We start from the raw sequence: 26,014 nt of genomic DNA, 5'->3' as shown, positions 1-26,014 counted from the left end.
TGTACCTACACTACCTAGCTACCTAATTATGGCTTCAGTTGAAAAAGCTCCAGAGACCAGAGTTCTCCAGAGTAGATGTCATGCGTAGAAGTCTTTCCCTACTGCGTGCGAAGCGAAAGATTGGCTCATGCGCCACAGACATCCGCGCCTTTCTTCTTTCTTGACACCAGCTGCTAATTAATATTAGATACTAGATACTTACTTTCTTCAAACGTTCTACTCCTACGGAAGACCACTTAGTCTCCAAATTTCAGAAGCGATTTCATATTTATCCATTAAAACGATTCTGAAATCTTTTCAAGTTCAATACTTTTATTCGATTTATTCCAAGCAATATATATTATCTACTCTGTAACGAGAGATGTAGACCAATTGATTTGTGGTTGTCATAAAGCCTAATTTACAATTTTAACTTAATTTTAAGTTGGTTCGCAAAGTAGATTCTTCTGAGAAGATCTAGTAAGAAACTAAGCACGATTGTTTTGTTTATTTTAAATAGTTTCATAGTTTGCTTGCCAAAATATCGGATCGAATATTTATGAATTCGGCTATATAAATGATTGATGATATTTCTTTTCATTTTTCAGAAGCATGCAGGACGCCACATCATAGGTAACTAGATAGTAAAAATGCCTTCGCAAGCTTGGAATTAAATTTCAAGAAAGTTGTAAATTTGTAATGTAAAAATAATGCCTCAAAATCAAAATTAAAAGTTTTCATTTTTCTCTAGAATTTTGTGCATTTATTGGTGAGTTCGACATATTTTTCACTAATACAGTAGGTACCTAATACCTATAGTCTATACCTATTTAAAAATGCCTATTATGGATGTCTGATTCTGAGCACAACTAAATTTTAGAGTATTCGCATCCTCTTCTTACTAATGTACCTAATATGAAAAGGACAGATACAGTTTGAGAGTTTTAAATTTAATTAAGAACTGTCAAATGTGACTTTAGCTGCCTGTCGCGAGCCTATTGTTTTTTGTAGCGTGCACTAGAGTCTTTAAATGTAAACTTCAAATTCCGTCCTTTTTCAGCAATATTAAAAAGAAAAAGATGCAGATACTCTAAATTTAGTTTAGAAAAAGACAACAGAATCGGCGCCAATGGCTATTTAATTTAAAATTATTTTAAGTTTTGCTTGATGTCCCAAAATTTAATGAAATTGCGAATGCAATTCTTGTGCCAAATATAAAATTGTTGATTTTCAAATCTTTAAACCTGAAAATTTGTTTAATAATACAGTTTATAATGGACTATAAGTAGGCCTAATTTCGTGACAGATGGTTAAAGTTCGGTTACGGTTAGGTACAGCTAAACTTGGACAGTCAATAATTAAAGCAAGATGCGTTGCACAAGTCAGGAATAACTTTGGCCCTAAGGACCTAAGGACCTTTAACCTACAGAGCTCCTACACCTAGCTCGTGCAACCCTCTTTGCTATATTTTATTGACGATCAAAGTTTAATGGTAACTGTAACGTATCTAACTGACATACAATTGGACCAAAGAAAACAATCTTTGTATTATACATCGATACGACCTGCGTATAGAAAATCAAGGAAAACTTGCAAATCTTGATTCCTACTGAGGCTGAAACAAACAAAGTGCGATGGCATCAGGTCCAACTCAATTCGATGTAAAAAAGGAGCTGTATGCGTAGTAAGTAGATGATATTTTACATCTCATCAACGTTTGAGCTTGGAAATATAACGCCATGGTACAATAGACCTAAAGGTACTTGATTTAAAGTTAAAAATGCAGTGAATTCTATCAATTGGTGAGATGTAAAAGTTTACAATGCTTTAGGCAATGTGGCTGATTCTATTGTACACACAGGTCTAAGTAAAATGACATTCCTTTAATAATGCTCCATTTGGGAAAAGATAGCATTAGACTAAGACCTGTCAATTTAAGTTAGAGATTACGTACAATAGAACTAGCACACACATACACAGGTGCGTATTTTACCTACAATATAGTTTATTATCTTACAAACGATAAATAAACACTTAATCTTTCGTTCAACGTGAATTCGAGCCATATAGGTGCAGTTGGCATCGCACATTGTGTGTTTCAGGCTTTAGCTGTTCAGATTCATCCTCAGACGAAATCATAAAATATGAATAAAAATGTTCTTCACTTATTACGAAATACTACCGAATTAAGGCGCGTTTTATACAGAAATCGAGTGACAGAGTCGTTGCGGATACAATATAATTCATACTACACCTAGCACTACCAGCTTCGCCAGCTAAAACCTTAATTAATCATATGGAGAAGACTTGCCCGTCCTATGATCTCCGTCACTCTACAAATTTTATATAGACCGCGTCTCAGAATAGATTCCTACCTAATTACTGCCAAGTTCATAAAACAGAAAATGATATGCTGTAAAGTATGATAAGTACAACAAACTATAAGGCTGCAATTCCACCTGTAAGTTTTACTCACGTAAGAAGCTTACATGATTAACTTACGACAAAGTTACTAATGTATACACTCTTAAATAAGTGTCATTTACCTTAGTAAACTTGCTGTCAATTTATTACGTAAGCTACTTACGTGAGTAAAACTTACATGTGTAATCGCAGGGTAACATTACTCAACAGTAGTTAAATTGCGGTTTTTAACAGTTAAAGTACCTAAGTAGTTAAGTAATTTTATATTTGTACAAAGTATATTGTTGCATAGTATTTTAATTCTTTGTAAAAAATAATTAATAAGTTAATAGTAGGTTTAAAATCGCCTGTAGGCAATGATATTAGAAGAAAATAGGTAGATACGTTATACGCGGACCGCAAGTGGCACGTTAAAACTAAGCTAATTAGCAAACCTGAGCTCAGTCGCCCGCTGGCGTCGCGCTATCGATGACGTCGTTGATAGTAATGTGTATTTTGTTTTCGTCTCCCAAAACAACCGAAAATGCCGTCGTGTGTGATGAGATTCTGCACAAACTACACAAGCAAGGTTTCCAAAAGTCAAGGAATCACATTTCATTCGTAAGTAAAACTATTTCTTTTATATAATTCGTATTTTTCACTTATTTAACAATAACAAACTCCTGCACGTTCGTGTAAAATGCAACTCATTGCAATTTGTACCTTATGTCACATGCCATAAGTACGTATCAAGTTATCGTTGTACGTATTTTAAAGTTTCCGATCAAAGAATATAAAATAAACAGATAGGTCTCTTCTGAGTATTGACAATTCAAATAGTGTGCATATTTCCTGTTTTAGGGAAGGATAAATTAACTATGGTCTAACATCTTTTTACGGTCCACTGCTGGGTCTCTTCATACAATGAGGGAATTTTGGCTAAGACCTACCAAGATGGCCAAGTGCGGATTGGTGCGCACAACTTTGAGATTATAGTGGTGAACTCTCAGCCATGCAGAACGCATGTTTCCTCACGACGTTATCTTTCACCGCTAAGCAAGTGACATTCAGTTTCTACAAACACGCATAGCTCTGAAAAGTCAGAGGTGCGTGCCCGGGATTCTTTCCGCCGTCCCCTTTCCGAGAGGCAGAAGTCTTACCAATGGGCTATCACTGCTGCATAAATTATGAAAATTAATTAAAAGTTTAATTTGTTTGTAGCGTTACGAGGTAGTATTTATATACGTATATTGTATAAGTAACTAAGTATTTTTTTCTAGATTTCCATTAAATGAGCTACGGCGTATTCGATGGGTGGATATTGTGCGTAAGCAAAGAAGAGAAAGCAGCTGGCAGCCAACCAGTGCAAGTTAAATATGTTCAATCCATTTTGTTGTTGTTATAGGATCACTTTGTTGTCAGTCTGTCTGTCTGTCTGTCTGTCCGTCCGTTCGCCGTGTCTGTCAAGAAACCTATAGGGTACTACCCGTTGACCTAGAATCATGAAATTTGGTAGGTAGGTAGGTCTTATAGCACAAGTACAGAAATAAATCTGAAAAAGGCAAATTTGTGCTTACATCATTAAAAAAAATGTGTTTCAATTTTCAAAATAAGATAACTATACCAAGTGGGGTAATGAAAGGGCTTTACCTGTACATCCTAAAACAGATTTTTATTTATTTTTATGTATAATAGTTTTTGATTTATCGTGCAAATGTTGGAAAAAATACCCGAGTACGGAACCCTCAGTGCGCGAGTCTGACTCGCACTTGGCTGGTTTTTTAATTTCTTTGCACCTGTCTAGTTCAAAAATCTTAGATTTTAGAGATCGACAGACGGCGGAGGCTTAGTAATAGGGTCCCGTTGGCGCCCCTTGGGCACGAACCCTAAAAACGACCGGACCGCGGGTTTCCGACCGAAAAAGCTAGTTCGTAATATATTAAAAACCACAGTACAAGGTTTTTATTTTACTATACAACTACAGTGTAGGCATAAATCAGCATTAGCCGAAATGACTTTACTGTTTTTTTTTTCTTTGGAGTTTCTAGTTTACCGTCTCGTCCCGTCTCTTTTACGCTCGCATTATTAGGCATATATCCGTCCTTCTTCCACTCTTCTGTGCAGGACGAGGTAGTGCAAAATATAACCGTCTCTTTTTCGTGCGCAACTGAAGCTGAGGTTATTAGTTCACCGTCCTTTACTCTCTGTTGTGTGAGGTTAAAATACTATCTATGCGTTTATGTGTGTTGAGTCTTTCGGCGCTGACGCAGCGTGCCATTAATAAACATCGAATTTGATATAAGTAACCTATCTACCTCTTTTTCTTCTAATATCATTGCCTGTAGGTATTTCTATTTATAATAATATTACATTTACTCACCTAGTCGAGATGTTCTAGTCAAAGACCAATTTTAGATTAGTTTTTTTGGCTTTTTCGTTAGATTTGCTGCAACAATGCATTTCAGTGAATAGCGAGATACTGAGGCTAATTTCGTTGTACACAATCTCTAAACTAAAATGGCACGTCTAAATCTATTGCTATCTCTTTCATAATATTGCTTACGGAAAAGGATAGCACTAAATTTAGACCTGTTAATTTAGTTTAGTTTAGACACTGTGTACAAGAGAATCGGAATTCGGAGAATCTATAAGCTCCATTGTCTGACAAAGGTGATTGCGATCGTTATTATTGATTTTACCTACCTGTCAAACGATGCCGACAGGTAGCCCTTGATCAAGTGAATGTATGTACGAAAATGATCATTATCGTCAACCGATAAGACGTCCACAGATGGTCATAGATCTCGAAGAGGGACTTCCACGCCACGGTCCTGCGCCGCCTGAATCCAGCGGCTCCCTGCGCTCCGAAATTCCGTGAATTTGTGGTTACATCACAAAAAAAATTAAAATGTGTTCATGAACAAATACCTAATTAGTAGGTACCTATTTTCAATTTTCAAAGTAAGATAACTATACCAAGTGGGGTATCATTATGAAAGGGCTTTACCTGTAGGTACATTCTAAAATAGATTTTTATTAAAAAAAAACAAAAAGTTTTTGATTTCTCGTGCAAAATGTCGAAAAAATCCCCTAGTATGGAACCCTCGGTGCATGAGACTCGCACTTGGCCGGTTTTTACGCATCATGCGTAGCAAAACTGCACTGTATTTTATTAGTGACAGTATTTTGTATAGGTAGGTAATCCTCTAAGTTCCAAATCTGATCATAAAATTGGTCTTGCCTTGTAAAGTACCTACAATATTGTTTTACATTAAATACTTAATTGTAAGTCAGTTCAATAAGTGTGGCAGATTGTGCTAAAATATCTGCAAGAAGACTGATTATTCCTGTTAATTAAATATTATGGTCATTTTGTTTTCTATAATATAATTTTAATTTAGAAATAATAAATGTTAGATAAATATTTATCTTTGTTTTAATTCCTTTGACAAATTGTTAGACCGGTAAAGTTAGACTTTAGAGCCATAGCAGACACGATGCTTTTAGCATCAGCAAACCGCGATTTCACGTTTTTTAGCGATTGTTTCGATTCTGTATTGCGCTCTTTCTGTGTTCGGTCGCTGTATTGAAATCAGTACCCTTATTATAAATGCGAAAGTGTGTTTGTTCATTGCTTTGTCCTTCAATCACGTCGCAACGGTGCAACGGATTGACGTGATTTTTTGCATGGGTATAGATAAAGACCTGGAGAGTGGCATAGGCTACTTTTTATCCCGGAAAATCAAAGAGTTCCCCCGGGATATTTAATAAACCTAATTCCACGCGGACGAAGTCGCGGGCATCAGCTAGTTATAAATAAAATCGAATGGTCGCTGCGACTGGAGATTGTACCTACATGACGTGTGCGGAGTGAAGCGGTCAATAGCGGCATCCAGCTTCCGAAACGCAACCCAATCGCTGATCGCTGATCCTAAAAGCTTCGTGTCTGCTATAGCCCTAAGCACACGCACAACAGATAGGAACGTTTAAGTGCGGAAACCAGCCCAGAGTGAAGAAGAAATAAGCCCTTAGGCTCGCGACCACGACGCGCGACTGATGCCATAGCACACTGAACAGAAAATGGAGGAGTATCTGAGGTGAACGATCGCCACGCAAAATGCAATTATTATTATCAGAAGACTGTTAGGGTACGTTTCCAATGACGCGGAGTGGAGCGGAGAGGACCGTGAATTGGCCAATCAGAGTTTCCACTAATGCGGAGAGGATTTCGAGCACTGTGATTGGCCAATTCACGGTCCACTCCGCCCAGTTTCGCGTCAGTGGAAACGCACCCTTAACACTTCATTTGGCCGTCTTCATTGCCGGTTCTTGTATCGCATCGCGGTCGCATGCAACTATCTCTTTGTACAGTAAGTAGATACTACGCACTATATTCTATCCGCGGAATGAAGTTATTAGTAGGTATAGCGCTCTATGTAGCATCCAAATGATAGAGCTAAAAATCAGTCACAAACATGTTTTAAAAAAACATTCGAAATTCAATTAGAAAAACATAATTTCGTTTGTGATTGGTTGGTGACTCGATAAGGTTAGCGCCCACTGAGATTTTTGGCTCTATTATTTGTATGCGACATAATATGTAGAGCGCGATTGGGTTATAGATGTGAAAGGAAATCAAAGTTGATCAGACAATGCTAAGGACCAATTTTTGGCGTCCTTATACGTCATCATTACATGCCTTTGTTGACAATAGTCAATTACAAAAATAAAACAAAACATATAGGACAATATTCGTTTAATTTCACCAATTGATCAATTACATACGCAAACGTTTACCTAAACACATTGTAATAACAAACTTTCTCGAAAAATCTACCATTACCATTATATATGCCGTTAACTGGACTATATATTTTGATATATGAATACACCGATACATTGCTGGTTATTTATTTTAACATCCAAGCAAGGAAGCTTATAAAATTCAACCATCAATATTAATTTCTTTTTCTATATTGTTGTATATGGGATATGTCAAAAAGCTACCTTTTTATAACCACACTTAATACTTACTACCATTTATCATCTGTGCTTCTAATATCTAGACAATTTAAAGACTAAGAAATAAAGTTATTTATAAAAAAATAAAGCATGCGTTACAAAATATGAGGAACAAATGTCTACAAGATACTATTACATAAATATTGTGATCTATTCGCGTAAAAAAATAATAAATAAGATTTAGCCTCCTCTCACATTTACCTAACTACGTTAAATTGGGTGTTATCTAGTTATTATATCATAATATAGTATCAACATTCTGGCAATATACTTATGAATAGACAGAACATAAAGTTTCATGAGAAATTAAAGTCTCTATTGACTTGGCGACGATATTGTGTTCTACGTGGTCTATTTATTTATGGACATAACCTCTATATTTTTATTCATTTTACTTTTCTAAATATTAGGAAATATAAAATAACAAATTAAGAGCTACACAAAAATCACCTGTCAAATCACTAGTGGAAATGATGAAATAAACAAGCAAACTGAGAAATTATTTCTTCAAACATTGATTAACATTTATACATTCATATAATATTTTCACGTCTTACAAAATATTATACATCTTAACATACATTTTAAAAAAAATAAACGACAATCATCAATGGAATCATTTTAAAACTATAATATAATTAATTCAACGCGCTTATTTATTTATTCTTGTTTTAGTTTCGTTTTATATCAATGTAAAAACCTTAAATATTTTTTCAAAGGTAAAATGAAAAGGCTTGAAGAACACAGTTTATAGTTAAGAGTCATTTCAGTCGATATTTTTATTTGTTCGGGACAAAAAGTTAGCAACATAAGTTTAATAATATTGCGTAACGCTGCACGCGGTCAGTACAGGAAACCATGTCAACTGATTGGGAATAAAACGGTTTACGAAACCATGAATCCAATCCACAAAGGCAAACCTAAAATCTTCTTCTCATACAATGATATAACAATGAACTCTTGCAATAATATAAAATTTACTAGTGGTGCCTTTGTATTCAGTCTACTAAAATAACGTAAGAAAAATATTTCAAGAATATACAAAAATCAAAACAAGGACCCGCGATTAGGAATTCTGAGAGCTGCAGTCGTTATCACTTGTATTTGTTTTTGTCTCCCATTTTATTTTATTTTTAGTACGATACAAGTTAGCCCTTGACTGCGTTCTCACCTGGTGGTATCTTTCGTCACTTCACTATCTTCTATTGTAACTCATCTGATACTGTTTATCTTTTTCGCTGTAAAGACCGCTTGCTGCCAAAATGTTCAAATAATAATTTGAAACAGGCTAGTCCATATTCAACTTTGACTTTTTAATAGTTTGAACTGCGATGTGATACAAGTGATGGAAAAAGAAGAAAAAACACAATTTTTGCTACATAATTTTGTTTGTACATTCTGGAGAAGCCCGTTTCAAATATATTTGTAGAATATCTTATATCAAGTCATGTAAAAACTAGGACAGAAGTTTAGGACTAATACACACTGAGCGGTGTCATCGCCAGACTTCGTGAGGGTTGTGAAGTGAAGTAGGTAGATTTCCTTTTATCGTATTAGATGTCACTTGTTAGACATTTGAGTTATTAGATATTTGAACTTCCTAATAACACCCAGCGACTGAATTAGGATTTTATTTTTTAGATCATACTGCAATAAGTTAGTGCTTAGTTAATAGCTCAATTTTTATTGATAAAACTGTATACAAAAAACATCTATTATTATTTATTAAGGACTTCATAATAATATATTAATTAATATTACGATATGCGCTCAGTTACAAAATATCTTTTACATCAGATATGTCAGATTATCGTATAAGATTCTACAATATTGTCAAATGTTATTGCATTTATCAATATTTTTATAATGGTAGCTTTACGTTAATGATTTTCGAGAGTTTTCATATTCGTTATCATAAATATCTTGTACAAATGAAAATAATTAAATTTTCATTATAAGATAAGGACGTTTACCAGTACTTATACCATCTTATTCATAAATGGGGATCGAAAAAACGAAAATTTATTGTATTTCTTTAGTATCTAGATTTTAGTACCTACATGTAATACCACTGGTCTTGCTATAAAACATACAACAACATTTACTAATAAGGTGGATCATGTACACAGTCGATTCGAGTAATAAAAATGATAAAATAATACCTAATCATCTAGATCTAGATTGGATACTGGGGCTTTGGTAAACCTGGAGTTGTTTAACAATTGTAAATGTGCTTCTGGCGCTCTTATGTTGTTTCTCCTAAGACAGACTTTAAAGTACGCCACCGCGTCGCGTGTGACTTGTGTCGCAGTCGCATATAAAATATCTACCTTTATTACATTTTCACGCAGATAAGTTTTTGATCATTTCGCAACACTCCTTTTCAGTAGGCTACTTTACCGTCAAACAATTTTATAGATTTTTAATGCTTTGGAAAAATTAATCTACGCATTATTCAATGATACATAAACACGCAATCTTTAAAATTTACAATCACCGTGCAAAATTTTTCGGTCAAAAAAACTCTATATAAATCAGCATTTATAGTAATCAGCTAATCTACATTGATCAGACTTTTTAATTAATTGCATTAGTACCTGCCTAAGAAATGTCTGGTATTGTGTTCAGTTCACATCTGTGTTGTGCGTAAAATGTGGGAATCATGCATGTTTACAGCAATAATAGCTAAATCGAATAAGGTAAAAATCGATATTTAAAATTTAATCGAGTTTCGTTTTCATGCGCAGATCAACTGTGCACATACGCCGGAGAAAAACTATAACACAACAAAAATACAATTGTTTTTTTTTTTAGAAGAGTCGAAAACTGCGATATTTATTTGAATAGTAAAATTTTAAAGAAATTTCAAAGATGGACGTTTCGCATTAGGGTCAGTCTAGTGCGTTTGTTTCCAAAAAAGGGCGTTATCTCGCAAACAAACTAAACTGTCTAAAAGTAATGTCATTCTTTTCAAAATGTTCCTTGGAAAAGGAGAGCACTATTTTTCAACCCTCCAATTTAGAGATTTGCGTATAACGGGATTAGCACAAATATTTTTGTCATGTTACAGTTTGGTCAAAACAATCATCTCTAAGCATAGAATGTGACCACACAAAACGTTCGGTTTTATACAATTTGGTTAACATAATGTACATTATTAGCGTATTTTTGGCGCGGATCGATCGTTGCAGTATTTGTTGCGACGCAGCGTCGCGCCGCGTTTTATCTGCTCCATTAGTGAGGTGTGGCATACTCGCGGATCCGGCTAGAAATAAACGTACGTTTATTCCTATCTATGTTAGGGCTGGTTTATATATCGATGCGCACCTGCCACCATATCACGTTCCAGTTCCATACGAAATGCAGAAGCAAAGAAATCATATGACAAAAATAACAGAAACAGGTTATTTAAAGATATGGACCGGACAAGACTTTGTTATTGTTTATTCAACATCAATATTGTCTGCCATTTTTAGGCAGCTGTTTGAGGATGAACATGAATGACTTCAAAGTAACCGAGCGCCAAACATTTATACGACCATCGTGAAATTGCAAAAATTATATTATTGTCTCTGATTCCATGTTAGAGGATAAATTGACTGCAAATCATTTAAAAAAACCAAACGCGGGTACCGAACATAATATGTGACTTTACACAGCAATAATCGTAAACGATACGGTAGCAGACGCTATGGTGATGTACCCCGGCCCTTTAGGTTAGTGGTACGAATGGTTTGTATGTCCTGAATGAGATGCGATCCGGCAAACGTGTCGCGATGAATCGTGCGTCGAGCATTTACAAAATCTTATACAATACCTAATGACTAATGGACGTACGGATCAGCCCCCCGATTGTGTAAGAAAAAAGTATTCATCGTTATCGTAATCGTCAACAAATTCTGCCCTTTGATTGGTTGATTCGCTGTTTACCTTTTTTCACAGGCAATCAAAGGGCAGAGTTTTTGACGATTACGATAACGATAAAATCGTTATATTTACACAATTGGGGGCATAATACGTCTGTTTGAATTTCAAGAATTCTCTAGACACGTTTACTGGAACGCAAACTAAAACTTTAAAGATGGTGCATTGTGTATATGGAGCAGATTGTCTCGTCTCGTAAATTTATCTTTTATATCTTAGCATAGTATTTTGCATGTTATGGGACCTTGAAAAGAAGCATCAGGTCTGCAACTTAGTATTACTACTGCAATTAATTCCGTGTCACGGATTTGAATGGAAAATCTAGTTTCGCTAATGTCTTACGACTACGTGAAATCATGCTTTTTATTAATCGTATATTTATTTTTAGGTTTATTCGGGTATCGAATGTGTCTATCGATTTTGACGAATATTGAAATCGAAACCTCAAATATTTATCAAGAATGTTCAGAAGTTATTTTTCGATTCGTTACTCGTTTGATTTTTTCTTGAATCATCACCACTGTTAGCGGTAGTCGTGTTTATATTCACCTGTGCGTGAGCGTTGATGAGGTCCCGCACAGTGCCGGCGCGCGACGAGTTGAGCTGTCGCCGCTGGTTCTGCAGAGTCGCGGACAGTTTGTCCAGAAACGCGGGCTGCACGGCCGCGGGGATCCCTGCAGTATGGAACAAATTGTGAAAATCACAAGTCATTCTTTAACTCCAAAAACTTAATAAACACTGATAATTTTAACTGACAAAATAGTTCTGCCGCAAGATTTTAAAAAGTTAAAATTCGCCCGTCACGTCCGTTGTTTGGAAATAGAAATCTAAATATTTAAAAGGAAAACATGACTGACTGACTGCAACGCACAGTTCAAACTACTAGACGGATCGGGCTAAACTTTGAACGCAGATATAGCTATTATGACGTAGCCATCCGCTAAGAAAGGATTTTTGAAAATTTAACCCCTAAGGGGGTCAAATAGGGGTCTAAAATTTATGTCGTCCACGCGGATAAAGTCGAGGGCTTAAGCTAGTAAGATTTTAATTTCCTACCTTTTGCTTTAGGCGGCGAATCGGCGGTAGTGATGGTAGAAATACCGCGTCGCGTCGTACGCGGGGAAAGTTGCGGGGCCAGCTTAGCGCTCAGAGTCGCTATTAGACCGCCATCTGTAATTATATTGTGGAGGTACTTTTACAAAAGAACATTAACATTTCAAACACAGATGAAGATGCCTTAACAGCTACAGAATCAGAGTCCAGATTGTCCATAGTCAAAAGCCCCGTCCTCGCCTCGACCGTATTGAATGCATTAAACACATAATATAGCGCGTTCGAGTTCCGATACAAAATGTGTAGTTCTAAGGTTATACTGAGCGTCATAATGTGTGCAGAGTGCTGACAAAACGTCGTCCGCGTGCATTTACCCGTGCGTCCGGCGCGGCGGGGTGATTACGTATCTTGCGTCGGCGCACAGTGAATCGTCTAGAACAAGCTAGCTGGACAAAAACATTTTTTTGTGGATTCTAATTATTATAGCTATGAAAAATGATATTTTGTTGTGATACTGCATAAATTATAAATAAATAATTATTTAAAGGTTTCAGAATTTTTTTAAATAAAAAATCAAATTTGGTGTAAAAAATAATACGATTAAAATCAGTAATATAATAACAAGTTAAAGAAGAAAATAAAACACAACATAAAATACCAGTTAAAATCACTTAAAACTACCTTAAAATAAACAAAACCTAAAAGTATACAATAATATAATTAATCAGAGCACTCATCATCACTTTCACAATCAGACGAATCAGATATCACGTAATCTTCTTCATCACACGGTTGAATATTACGTGATATCTGATGTGTTGGTATTGAAGGAGGGACAATCAAATTTAGTACTTCTACTGGTAATTTCTCAGTCTTCTTTCTTGGCACTTCTCTGAGTGAGTTTATTATAGGATCGGATGTTATCAAGAGCATATACAACAAGTCTGCACTTCAATCAAACGTTCAACAGTTTTATTCAAAATAGCTTGAAGCTTAATATCAGCGCGCGTTTCGGTCACGGAAATGTCTTCCTGCGAAGGATAGCACGATTTTTTGGCTTTACAGAGACTATGATAAGATGGAAACACTTCATGTCCCGCCTTTAATGACCACTTTCGCGTCTTTTTATAAGCGTGACTAGTACACCTAGAATCTACATAATAAGCTAATGCCTCGTCAATATTTAATCGCCTACCACTACAAACATCACCACCAGATTTCCTTTTTTCTGGAGATTCCGAACTTCTTATCAAAGAAGCTACGTTTCTGTGACCCGACAAACGATGTGCCACTTCCGCAGCTGTAGTTAACTCACAAGCACTGCGCGATTGCACTAAATCTTCAACCGTGCGTTTTTTGGTTTTGAAAGATGTTTCTTCAAAATTCTTTTTAGGTCTCCCTTGAGGCCGACTTCCTTCAGATGATGTGGAAGGACAAGCCTGGTGTATGCTAACTTTAAATTGTATGTCTGTCCCCTCGAGCCAACTTTTATTTTTCTGAAGAAAACGATCCTCCACCATTTTCGATGCAGCCCACTTTTCAGATAATTTTGACGAAACACTTGCTATTTGTGACTGAATACTCCTCCGTGAGTCAGGAGTCATATCAGTTATAGAAAATTTTTCAGTAATAAAACTCATTAGACGAGCATTTCTCTCTTCTTTGGCATGTTTCCGCCACTCTTCGAAAAATTCTATTTTCGAAATGGAATGCACGTGTTCTGAAAACAATTTATTACGATGAATTGGAATCGTTGTAGTATTAAAATTATATATCATATTGAAGCTTAGAGTAGTAGCTATATTATATAAAAAAATTAGACTGGATACATGTGGATACAAAAAGTTACATTCCTTGGACATAAAGATATTTAAAAAAGACGACATTTTTTTGAGTGTTTTGTTCAAAAAATTTTAGACTACACATTATCTGTTATTAGAATCAATTTGAAGTAAAATAAGAAAGTACTTACCCTCTAAAGTAAAATCCATCATAGCAGAAACTATAATATTCAGCACAAATTTTAATAGGTGTTCTCGAAAGCACTGCACAATTGCAACTAAATTGTTTACGTAAATGTAATTACCTTAACACCTGACTTCAAATGTGTATAACTTATCGTAATGGAATGTTTGGCGTAATTATTACCTGGATTAATGATCCCTGGGTAATCATTAGTGACAAATGACCATCAATTAAGTGATTCTTTGAATTGACTTTTGTCCACCTAGCTTGTTCTAGGCGATTCACTGTGCGGCGGGGTGATTACGTATCTTGCGTCGGCGGGGTGATTACGTATCTTGCGTCGGCGGGGTGATTACGTATCTTGCGACAGGCTTGCTACAGGCCTAAATCTCGCGGTCATTGCTGTCAAACGTCACACGTGACAAATAGCGGCTACAGAGAGAGAGCAATAGCCACAAAGCAAAATAAGAAGAGAGACAGCAAATGAACTGTCGCATCGCTACTGCTGTCGCGTTGCCGTTGCTACTGCAACGTTTTACGTAATCGCCCCGCGGGACATTATTCAACTGACGCGGATTTTCATCAACTTTCAAGTTTTTCTTTTATAAAGAAATGGCGATGGTTTTCACGGTTGAAATACATGGAATGAAAGAAAGTTTTAAGACTAAGGATTTATGACCTTAATTTTTTTCTGTATGATTCTGTGTTTTCTACTGTTTGCGTTATGGTCCCAAAAGAAATTATTTCGCTCTGATGTGGCGGTGGCGGTGGGATCAAAATTCCGCTAGATTTGTCCATAGCCTAAGGATGTGTTTCTACTGAAGCAGAGAGGGTGTTTCGACTAATGTTTACTGTTTGACTAGCTGCCCTGGCGAACTTCGTTCCGCCTAACAGTCGATTCAATTTTTTTAATTTTTTCTTTCCGTAAGAACCATTCTCGTACTTCAAGGAATATTATAAAAAAAGAATTAGCGAAATCGGTTCAGCTGTTCTCGAGATTTGCGATGAGCAACACATTTAGTGAATCATTTTTATATTATAGATTTTTATAACGTCATTTTTCAATAATCTGATTTATCGGTAATTCACGGCTCCGTTCAGCTCCGCTTCAACGGAATCGCACCCTAAAGGTATAATAGTGTACCCACGTTCAGTGTGGTGTCGTTCAGCGCTGTGCGAGCGCGCGGTGAGGCGCCGCACGAGGGGGCCGGGCGACAGCTGCGACGGCTGCGCGTAGATGCATTTGCCGGTGCCATACTTCTCTTGCTGCAGCTTAAATCCTAAAATCATCACAAATGATCAATATTTAATAACTAGCTTATGCTCGCGACTTTGTCCGCGTGGACTAAACAAATTTCAAACCCCTATTTCACCCCCTTGGGGTTTGAATTTTCAAAAATCCTTTCTTAGCGGATGCCTACGTCATAATAGCTATCTGCATGCCAAATTTCAGCCCGATACGTCCAGTAGTTTGAGCTGTGCGTTGATAGATCAGTCAGTCAGTCAGTCAGTCAGTCAGTCACCTTTTCCTTTTGTATATTTAGATAAAGATAATAAAATCAAACATTATGAAAAGAATGGCGCTAATTTTAGAGCTCTCAACAGGCCGGGCTTACTCACGTGACTTGAGAAATGCAACGGAGGTGCACTCCTACACGGCATTCGCCGAAATCTTAATTTCATTAGAGAGAGAAAGGGTACCTATATTAGAGTATACTGTAGTATTAAATTAACTAATTGGTAAAAAGCAGGTAAATTAACGCTGCGATAGTTCAATGAAACGCGTTTATAAAATATACATTTATTAGAATCTTACCAGTCTGTCCGTAATGAGAATCATTGGTGACTCGTGGTCCAAAGCTTGAGAAAGTGTTAGTTTCTCCATAACTAGGCGTAGTTGGTGTAGAACCGATCGGCGATCCTTTGGTCTCACCATAGATGCCGCCTAAAAATACAAAAATAAACATAAGCGATGAGATTTTATTTGTAAAATATCACAACAAAGATTTTGAAACTTCTTCTTTTTCATTATGTCTAATCATGTTTTCTGATTAAGTTCGATAAAATGGAAATATATCAATTAATATTGTTGGTATTATATTAGGTATATCAATTGAAAGAAAGTGAGAAAAAACGTTAATAAACGTTAATAAACGCAAGATGATCAGATTAAATATTAGAAAATATTCTAATTTTTAATCTGATCATCTTGCTAATAAAGCCAAGAGCATTTCAAATACATCCCCCTCCGATTAATGCTGATAAAACCCTGACATGAAAATATGTTTGTGGGTGAAGTCAGCAGCAGCTGTCAAGTCAAGGCCATGTTAATAAACATGCATTTGGACCGGCATGTCTCATTTCATAAGAACTTCAAAATTGTATCGAATCCGTAAAATTAACTTTTTGCAATTTACAAAAGCACCTAGTATTTGGTTTTACAAGTGAACCGGACATTGAATCTTTTTATTTACTCACCCGAATTCCCACTATACAGTTCCGTATTCGAGCTGTTCAAACTATTCTTCCTAACGAACATGGAATTTTCCACATACGCCATAATCCTATTACCCGTCTGTCCGTATATAGGGTTCAAATTCCCCGTATTATTCAGGCTCACGCTGGAAGAAAAGTTGCTCTTTGCCTGTTGGAATGTACTCAGTTGGGTGGGACTCTGTTGGTTGCCGTAATTTTGGTTTTGGTTCTGGGTCTGGTTTTGACTTTGGTTTTGGAGAGTGCGACGGACCAGACCGGGCGATGCCGGCATGTGTTTTAATTCTGTTAACTGCTTAACTGTTTCAGCTACGTTTATGGTTTGATGGCCTGAAACAAATTTTGTGACATTACAACATTTTAGTTAGTAAAATTATTTTGTACCAAACTCAACTAAATTGCCAGGTCTAAATGCTATCCTTTTCCGCCGGAAGAGTTATGAAAGTGGTAGCCATATTAGTTTAGCCATATTCGTTTAGTTTAGGGATTGTGTACAACAGAATTATTCAGAATATCTTAGTATATCAGCAAGACATACAATCATACTCAAAGTGTCCCAAACAAACAGAAGCTCACACACAGGCCACACCACAGAGTTTTATATAAATAAAATTGCACTTTACTGTAACGAAATAACGCCTAAATTTGAGTAGCTAAATGCGCAAGTCTTAAAACTGTGGGAGCAAGAGATCTAAAAGGGTGTTAGGTGGACTCTGCCTCATGTAAATTGAAGTAGAACGGTAGCCAAAATCTAAAATCCCTTTCATTAAAGATTTTATTTATTTTAAAAACCTAATAGTCAATATCTAACTTATTCAAAGTACCTGCGTTGGTTGTTTCATTTTCAGGTTCTAAAAGGAAAGCGGGCGGCGGTGGCAAGTGTTCTGTATCGTTTGTGTTCACTTGTGATCCCGCCATGTTATTCTGAAATCAAACACCACAAAAATTACATGAAAAGCACATCACATTAATTACATCAGAGTTTGTAATTCCGTTTCTTGTGTTCACATCATCAAAAAAATTTAGAAAGTAGTTTTTGATTTGCTCGTTTTTGTTGATGACTCAAAAGCTACTTTTTGGCGCTAACCACTTTTAATAAACAGGACGGCAAATTATACACTGTGGTACCGGTAGGAACAAGAGCTAGTACGTTCACAGTACTTATTCCTACAAACTTTTTTATTATAAAGTATGGTCTAAAAATCGATTTATATTAATTTAACTAGGTTGTGCTTAAGTTGTTTTCGGTGCGTTACCTGCCGCACCTAGATAAATATCGTTTCTACGGTATAAATAATATAATCTGTAAATGTAGACAATTTTAATTTCTTCATAAAAAGATTACTTCCATCACGTTATGATGCGTGAAATATCAAAATACAATATAGACTCTTGCCTCAACGTTTTGCCAAATCCAATTTTTTCAGAAAGCATTTATTCTAACTCAAAATGCACATTTATCGATTGACCAACGAATGGGTTTAAAAACAAAAGTTCACACTGTATTAGCAGTATTACATTATACATATGTAATAGTTAAAAAAAGGAATAACTCACCCTGTCACGTTCATAAGCCGACTTTACACTACAAAAGCGCAATGTGTGAATGTGTGGTATATACCAGCTCTTGTTAACAGGGCTGTACTATGTACTAACCTGAGGATAAGGCGGTCGCTGTGGTCGTGAGATGGAAGAGGATCGCCGCACCGGCGGTGGCGGCTTGCCCACCGACGACGAGGAGCCGCGGCGAGACCATACTGAAGCTGGGGATTGTACAGGTGTTATTGAAACCCTAAGTTTACATGAGAAGGGCTAAGGAGACAGTGTACTGGCGCGCTTTCAGAAAGACCTACGTCACGCAGTAGATACGAACCGCTAAGGTGTGGAATGCCCTTCCGGCGTCCGTGTTTCCTGCCACGTATAACCAGAATATATTTAAAACAAGAAAGAATAGGCATCTTTTGGGCAAACGCGCTCCAACCTAGACCTTCATCATTGCTTTTTAAGCGTGATTGTCGTCAAGCGCAAGCCTATAAAGCAATAAAAAAAGACAGAAACATGTTGATAATTATAATGATGAAAATTTACACTCGTATCAGTTTTCTCACGATGTTTTTCTTCACCGTTAAAGCAAGTACTTAATTTCTTAAAACAAACATAGCTCCAAAAGTAAAAAGCCCGTGCCCGAGATCGTTCGACGCAAAAACATTGCCAACTCCATCAACACAAATAGATATTACAAACATAAAACTGACTAAACGCGTTTTTGTAATTGTTCAAATTATAATATAAACTAACAGCTACATTTAGCTAAGACCCACCTTAATCCGGCGGCCTGCACCACACAACATTTACATACATACATAAAGTACTAAATAATAATGTGTTGGGAAAGTGAACATAGTATGATGTCGGTTAAAAATAAAATTACGTCTTAATCCATTTTATTTGGTTGTACCTATAGAATAATAAATTAAATGGTTTTATCAAGACATAAGCCTTCGTATTCATCCGACAGTGATTGACAACTGTCAACTTGGGTAACATGTAACCTCTAACCTTTTTATTAACAGAAGCGTTAATATGAAATGGTATCGATTTTATATGAAGCAATACATAGTTCACGACAGTTAAGGAACTTCTAACAAAACATCGAGGCTTCGGCTCGGCGTCACGGGCAGGCGTCAAATGCTAGTACATTTGAGGCAGGTAGTCCTATTTTTCTTTGATTTCACGTCACCATAGCCTAATATTACACATATCGTCGATTTAGGATTGATCCTAATTATTTAACGAGCGAGAATTACCTAACTCTGGCAATACTTTGATGGCAGAATAAAACCTTACCTGACATGGAAACTGGGCGTCGTTTCGGCACCGCTGGTTTTTTGCCTATCGTAGCAAATGTGGGCGCTTCAGTGGCCTCGTCCAAGGAGCGGACCGCCTCCTCTAAGCTGCCCAAGGATATGGAAAAGGTCTCCCTCGCCGCCGCTACCGAGCTCTCGCTGTCCCTTCGCAACGTGACGATCTCCGACTCGACTGTGGTTGTACGCAAATAAATCGCATGCAAAGCATCAAAACGAACAAACGAGCCTAATTGAGTAGTTGACGTAATATTTATATTCATTTTCATTTAACGTATTGGCTAGTAGATGATGCCCACGCCTTCGTTCACGTGGTTTGGGTTTATTAAAACTGGCTGATGTCCGCGACTTCACCCGCGTGGATATAGGTTCTTAATATCCTGTCGGAACTCTTTGATTTAGAAGGATGAAAAGTAGCTATGTCACTTTCCTGGTCTTTAACTACTTATATCCTTGCAAGAAAACCGCCAAAAAGATACATATTCTCCGACCATCAGTTAAGCCAGCATTATTTTCATATCATATCAGTCAGCTACCCAATTATACGAAAAACACAAAAATACTGTGCAATAATGGATATAAAATCGTATCAAAAATTCAAAAAAAGAGTTGCAGTTTAACAGTTACACAAAAAAGAACTAAAAATATAATCAAAGGAAAAAGCAATAATATTTACACTATTTAAATCTAATATCACAGGACATTTAAAACAATGAGCAACCAAATTAATAACACGCAAAAACGTCTACAGAAAATGCTTCATTATAAGTTACACAATAAGATCTACATTGGCATACCATCTGGATGAGGCATCATGTGTTGGTGCCCATGGTCTTCACCCGCGAATGCTCCTTGACTCCCGTAACCACTTGAAGACTCCAAAGAAGATTCGCTCGCACTGCTTTCTGAACAAACCTGGATTGACATAAAAACAAAGTGCAAATCTCGTTATAGACTGTGGTATGCATGTACTACATGTTATTCACTATGTACGAGCGTTTTACCAACTCTTACCTACTCCATTAAGGAGTCCTATATATCCGAAAACATTTATTAGATTCTTACTAAAATATTACTGTGACCGACTTGACGGTACATCTTTTCAAATAAACGTATCATCAATTTCAAAGAAACGAATCCTTTCAAACAAAAGAATCTTGGGAATCGGTTCATTGATGGAGTTATAGAGTAGAGTAACGTAGGTAATCAAAAAACGCTTCAAATTGAGAACCTACTACGTCTCCTTTCCTTCGCAATCCGTTAAAAACCGGTGTTTCAGTTTTGATAACGTGCAAATAACGTATAGTTCAGAAAATGCAATTACTTCCAAATAAGACAAGGACACTTTGATATCATTTATTTGTGTAGATGTGTTGTTGTAAGTAGCAAAAGTTACCGGGGTATTCACTATTCGATAGTTGTGTGAACTGATATAATTTGTGTACATAAGTCTTATAATACATGTTTATGTTTAATCTTCTTGTAGAGTTCGAACAATGGGTTTTTATCTACCATGCTTTACTTTGAATTTGTGTAGTGAAATCGTATGATCTTGAGAATAAAATATAAAAGTATAGCTAAAGAATATCAGTACTTTTATACTCTTAAATATTTTGAGAACGAAATCTTAGTATTCACTGACGAGGATCTCAAAGAATCTATAAAGTGAGGATATGTTTTAATCCCAAATATACCCATGTATACACCGTTGTGACCACAGACAGTTAGTTTATAATAACTCAAGTATATAGAAGTAACCCACAATCGCAACGCTCGCTAATAAACGCAAATGAATCTTAGGATCTGTAATGCCAAAAACGCATCAAAATCTAACATAATAACATACAACACTGACATAAAACTTCAATCTTCTTCCTCAAACGCGTATTACATCATTTCCATTCCGTCTCATTTAAAATATATAAACTCAAAAATTCAGCAAACAACAGAAAAAGTTCTATACACAACAATACAGTATAGACATCCGTCGTTCAAACATAAAGCCCTTAGTAATAAACAAATACTGAGATTGCTTCAACATATTAAAAACATCCATAACGTCCATTAAAATACCCAAGCATCAAAGTATTTCAATCGCGCAACTTCAGTATACCTGAATGGCAGGCATATAACCGTAAATTTTACAATCCGCATCGAATTTTCTCAGTCGTTGCCGGTGTATCGATGTGAGTGCATTGGAATTTTCGCCAGAAAATAATGAAAACTATAGAACATTTTATCGTCATTTTTAATATTATGTGAGTAACTTTATGAACAAGATAATTCGTTAACAGATAAAGGGTCGCTTAGACGATAGGTTTTGCCGTCTGTTTTGCTGCAGTCACTACAGTGACGATGGATTACAAACCGTATAACACAATGATGTTTGCGTGACAAATATCTGTACATTTCTCTACTCATCCGGCGTTCATCACTTATGGTTAACGAAATTGACTGATACCAGAACCTATCGTCTATAGCTATTCCGTATCTTCTTACTTAGATTAGAGAAGCTTGCATCCCGGAGATAGACACAGGCTATTTTTTATTCTGAAAAATCAGTTTCCACGGGATTTGTAAAAAACCTAAATCCATTCGAACAAAATCGCGGGCGTTACCTAGTTTAAAATAAGTCGTTCAGCATACTTAGTCATGGTTCTTAATAACTATAAATAAAATAAGTAGATATTTTTTAACTCATAATATTCAGTAAAAGGTTTCAATATTCTACTCGCCTTTCACCTATGAAAACTGATAAGTGCTTAACAGCTACCTACACGAAAATGTAAGTGTTCTGTCTGACAACTAAATTGATTTAGTTCCAAAATACTTGAAATCATTCATTTATAATTTGTAACGACTTACTAATCGATAGTTATGATATTATTTACTGTTCGACGACGTAAGTGACGACGCAATCTAAGGCTGTGATTCGATCAACCTTTACTAAGCTAAAACGAGACATATTTATGGCAGTCTTTGTTTTAATTGAAAGCTAGTTTGTTCATATTATGCCTTATAGATCTCAGCTTAAGATGGAAATGAGCGATATATCGGAACGCCAACTCGCTTAGCAGCACGGATTTAAAATGTTAATGATTTGTCGCATACGTGGTGCGGACAACTTTCCACCTCCCATGGTCCAAACAACCTCTCGGTTATATGGGCCAAATCGCGGACGAGCCCCCCGGTACTTGCTCTTGGCGTGTTACCCGGGGGCGCCTTATTGACTACCTACAAATTATATATCTCTGTCCTTGCCCTTTGAGTCTTTCTTCCCTTTCTGGGTCAGACGTTCGTTTCTGATACGGACTCCCTCCCTCAAACGCCTACTGGTCCACGATCGCGGTGTCAAGTTGTTCCGCCTTTTGTGCCATTGGTGCCACTCGCGCGTGCGGGCAGTTATGCTTTAAAGACTTTCGACGTGGTAATCGCTATACAAATTATAGGTAATAACTGTGCGTGTACTGACGGCTCCGCCACTTGCCAAGTACAGGAAAAAATCACACTTTTAGCACTATTTTGACCCACCTGATGACACCATGACCATATAACGAATCGCCATTATCAAGGTATATTAACATTTCTAGTTCAAAAGTATGAAAATCGATTTGTTTTGTTACAGAATTGCCGCAAACGTTTTTATTACTTCAGCATGGTGAGTAATCGAATTAATGGTTAAACCCATAATTAAGTTCTTACGAGTAAACATAAGTTAAGAAGGGCGACTTATAAAAATTACTACTTTGTTTTGACGCATATTAAAAGACAGGAATTTGTTTTTCGGTTGGACAATAAAATAGGTCATAATATACCTAGATATATAGGTAGGTATCAGTCCCCCCGATTGTAAAAGAAAAATGTATACATGGTAATCGGTAGCAAATTGCACCCCTTGATTGATTCACCAATCAAGGGGGCTGAATTTGCTGTCGATTACGATTAATAGATTTTTCTTTAAGAACGTTTTTCTTACACAATCGGGGGCAGGTATACCTCGTATCGTGTATGACCAATTTTAGGTTTTCAGGTTAAACTGTAAGTACAGTTTCACCTTACTTTCACGTTTAAGCTGTGATAGCCTAGTGGTTAGGTTAGCCAGGTTAGGTAGTTAGGTTCGATCTAGCTTCGGTCAACTGAACAGGCACGAAAAATTGCGCCGCCCAATTATTATTATTACGAATACGCATTTCAGTCGACCTTTCCCATCTCACCCCAAAATAAATTGATTTTCCGTCTTGTTACGGTTACTTGAAAGTTGAATAGTCGCGATAGTCACGAAAAACTGCGCAGCTCACACAGGTTAATACGTAGTTGGAACACTTAGAATAAGTTACAAATGGAAAGATAGCGATCATTCCTAAATCCATAATCCATAATAATATTATAATAATGTCTGCTAGCTTATTACGCACCATCCGCGTAACCAAGGAAAGGTACAGAGATAGATTGCATCCCATGAAATGTACTTTTTATTCCGAAAAATCAAAAAGTTCCCACAGGATTCTGAAAAACTAATTCCACGCGAACGAAGTCGCAGGCATTATCTCAGTATTACCATAAAAACAAAACACATACAGTACCCGGCAGGAAATATTGCACATCGACCATTAGAAAGAGATAGCGGTTTCGTAGAGCGTTGTCTCTGTCGTTGAGACCGACAAAACGTCACATAGGTATGAGTAACACAGCAATAACGCTCTACGAAGCCAAAATCCCTTTCTAAAGGTCGATGTACAATATTTACTGCCGGTTACTGTAATTGCATCTAATATCTAGTCCTCAAGAAATGGAAGATGCGAAGGCTGCATACAAATCGGGCGAAATCCTCGATCAAAGCCCGCCGATAACGCTCGAGACAGTCAAGAGGAAGTTAAAAGAGAGCGGTGTCTTTAATTGGCAAGATCCAACTCTTAATGAACGAGAGAAGAAGGAACTGAGTAAACTCTTTGACGCCGTTGAAATTATGGTAAGAATTTCTTAAAAAATTTTTGCTGCATACGAAATGTAGACGTGGGTTTCGTTTGAAATCAAACTGAAATTAACCGTTTAAGTAAATTCATCAAGTCCAGTTTTTAGTTTGTACCCGAGTGCCCTAATGGACTAAGATCAAGCGCGTGCCAGACCTTCGTTATTTTATAAAAGCTGAAAGTTTCTCTGAATATTGGCCCCGACACAGGGAGGAACGATCCGAGACTATGAAGTTTGGATGAAATGGATTTAATTCAAAGTAGTAATTTAATTATTTCACCCTTGATGAAAAAAGACAAGTCTATTTCAGACGACATCTCGAGCCCGTCAACCGTCGAACGTGCAGAACATTTTCTCTTCTCTGCGTCTGGTTGAGAGAGTAGTTAAGAAGCAACTTAAGGAAGGACAAATTTCAGAATCGCTGGCAGCCAAGTTTCATTGGGAAAAATTGTAAGTGGCAAATAGTGTTCATACATTTTGAATTTAAACCCCCATCGTGAAGGTTTTTGACGCGTATACTATAAATTCTAAACTAGCTGACCTACTCCGGCTTCGATCGAGTAGATTTCTGAAGATTATCTTTTTGTTATGTAACGTAAGAGTCTACGTTATAAGGAAAGACGTCTATTTTACTAGTATAGTTTCTAGACCCACCTCTTTGAGCTCTACGCTATATCGCTCTACGCTCTAATGTATATTATGTCAGACAATCAATCAATTTAGGTACCTTTAATATAATATTACATATTGTTATTACTTCCCGCCACAAAGACTGAACCGATTTAGCTGTTTGGAATGGGCATAGCTTCTATCCTAAGTTGTCCAGAAAATCAAAGAGTTCCAGCGGGATTTAAAAAAAGTCATGGGCATCATCGAGTAATAGGTATATTATAAAGATAATAAAATAAATGTGTATTTAACTCTTTCAGATCTACAAGACATAGACGCGAAAAACCAACATATTATTTTGATAAAAAGACAAGCATGAGAGTTTTTAATGCGATGAACTAAACTAAGCTATATATAATTAAGCCATTTTTAGTGTAAAAGGTTGAACTTTAGAATATTTTTCCTCGATTCAAAGTGTGAGAATATTGTTTTCGTGTCTCGTATATTTCTCTTGTCTAGGATTGTTGGGGTAGATGTGTTTTTATGTCGTTTTGTAAACAAAAATGTTATAAGGCATTCAATATAATTAGTCTAAAGTAACACTGTTTTTTTATTAATCTCTGGTTGCACTTTTGCTACGTATTCTTTTTTAACTTGTCTTTATTTGGTTCTACTGCAATAGTGCTAATAATTCTGTCGAAAACAATATGCTACCAAAAGAAAGTTCTTAA

General features: G+C 36.4%; 3 protein-coding genes across 8 annotated transcripts in view; 2 read left to right on the top strand and 1 right to left on the bottom strand.

Annotated features, from left to right (window-relative positions):
• LOC117983484 (cell adhesion molecule Dscam2-like) overlaps positions 1 to 5,799 on the top strand; it is a 157,599-nt gene extending 151,800 nt beyond the window's left edge. For 2 of the 4 annotated variants that reach the window (XR_011236923.1, XR_011236925.1), the window contains 2 exons: positions 588 to 3,003; positions 3,663 to 4,153. Coding sequence is in view for 1 of the 4 variants with exons in the window: in XM_034970051.2 (XP_034825942.2) it covers positions 588 to 616 (29 nt within the window). In the remaining 3 variants the exon portion in view is untranslated. Of the gene's footprint in view, positions 1 to 587; positions 4,154 to 4,727 lie in introns of those variants that run through there. The other 2 variants (XR_011236924.1, XM_034970051.2) reach the window with 2 other exon arrangements.
• A 1,322-nt stretch (positions 5,800 to 7,121) lies between these two features.
• Positions 7,122 to 26,014, bottom strand: part of mim (missing-in-metastasis) — a 142,019-nt gene continuing 123,126 nt past the window's right edge. For 2 of the 3 annotated variants that reach the window (XM_034970359.2, XM_069499603.1), the window contains 10 exons: positions 20,501 to 20,618; positions 19,687 to 19,878; positions 18,496 to 18,602; positions 17,664 to 17,763; positions 16,825 to 17,169; positions 16,163 to 16,291; positions 15,495 to 15,626; positions 12,385 to 12,498; positions 11,878 to 12,002; positions 7,122 to 10,669 (listed from right to left, as the gene is read on the bottom strand). In XM_034970359.2, coding sequence (XP_034826250.1) covers positions 10,562 to 10,669; positions 11,878 to 12,002; positions 12,385 to 12,498; positions 15,495 to 15,626; positions 16,163 to 16,291; positions 16,825 to 17,169; positions 17,664 to 17,763; positions 18,496 to 18,602; positions 19,687 to 19,878; positions 20,501 to 20,618 — 1,470 coding nt within the window. In that variant the 3' untranslated portion in view covers positions 7,122 to 10,561. The remainder of the gene's footprint in view (positions 10,670 to 11,877; positions 12,003 to 12,384; positions 12,499 to 15,494; positions 15,627 to 16,162; positions 16,292 to 16,824; positions 17,170 to 17,663; positions 17,764 to 18,495; positions 18,603 to 19,686; positions 19,879 to 20,500; positions 20,619 to 26,014) is intronic. The other variant, XM_034970360.2, reaches the window with a different exon arrangement.
• On the top strand, positions 21,812 to 25,883 carry LOC117983758 (uncharacterized). Its single transcript, XM_034970378.2, has 5 exons — positions 21,812 to 21,961; positions 23,329 to 23,361; positions 24,483 to 24,672; positions 24,985 to 25,124; positions 25,604 to 25,883. The coding sequence occupies exons 1-5, from the start codon at positions 21,921 to 21,923 to the stop codon at positions 25,683 to 25,685; spliced, it is 486 nt and encodes a 161-aa protein (XP_034826269.1). The 5' UTR covers positions 21,812 to 21,920; the 3' UTR covers positions 25,686 to 25,883.

The sequence above is a fragment of the Maniola hyperantus genome, chromosome 7 (genome assembly GCF_902806685.2).
Source record: "Maniola hyperantus chromosome 7, iAphHyp1.2, whole genome shotgun sequence".
Lineage (NCBI taxonomy): Eukaryota > Metazoa > Arthropoda > Insecta > Lepidoptera > Nymphalidae > Maniola > Maniola hyperantus.
The sequence above is the reverse complement of the archived record's forward strand: the minus strand, read 5'-3'. Positions and strand labels throughout refer to the sequence as shown.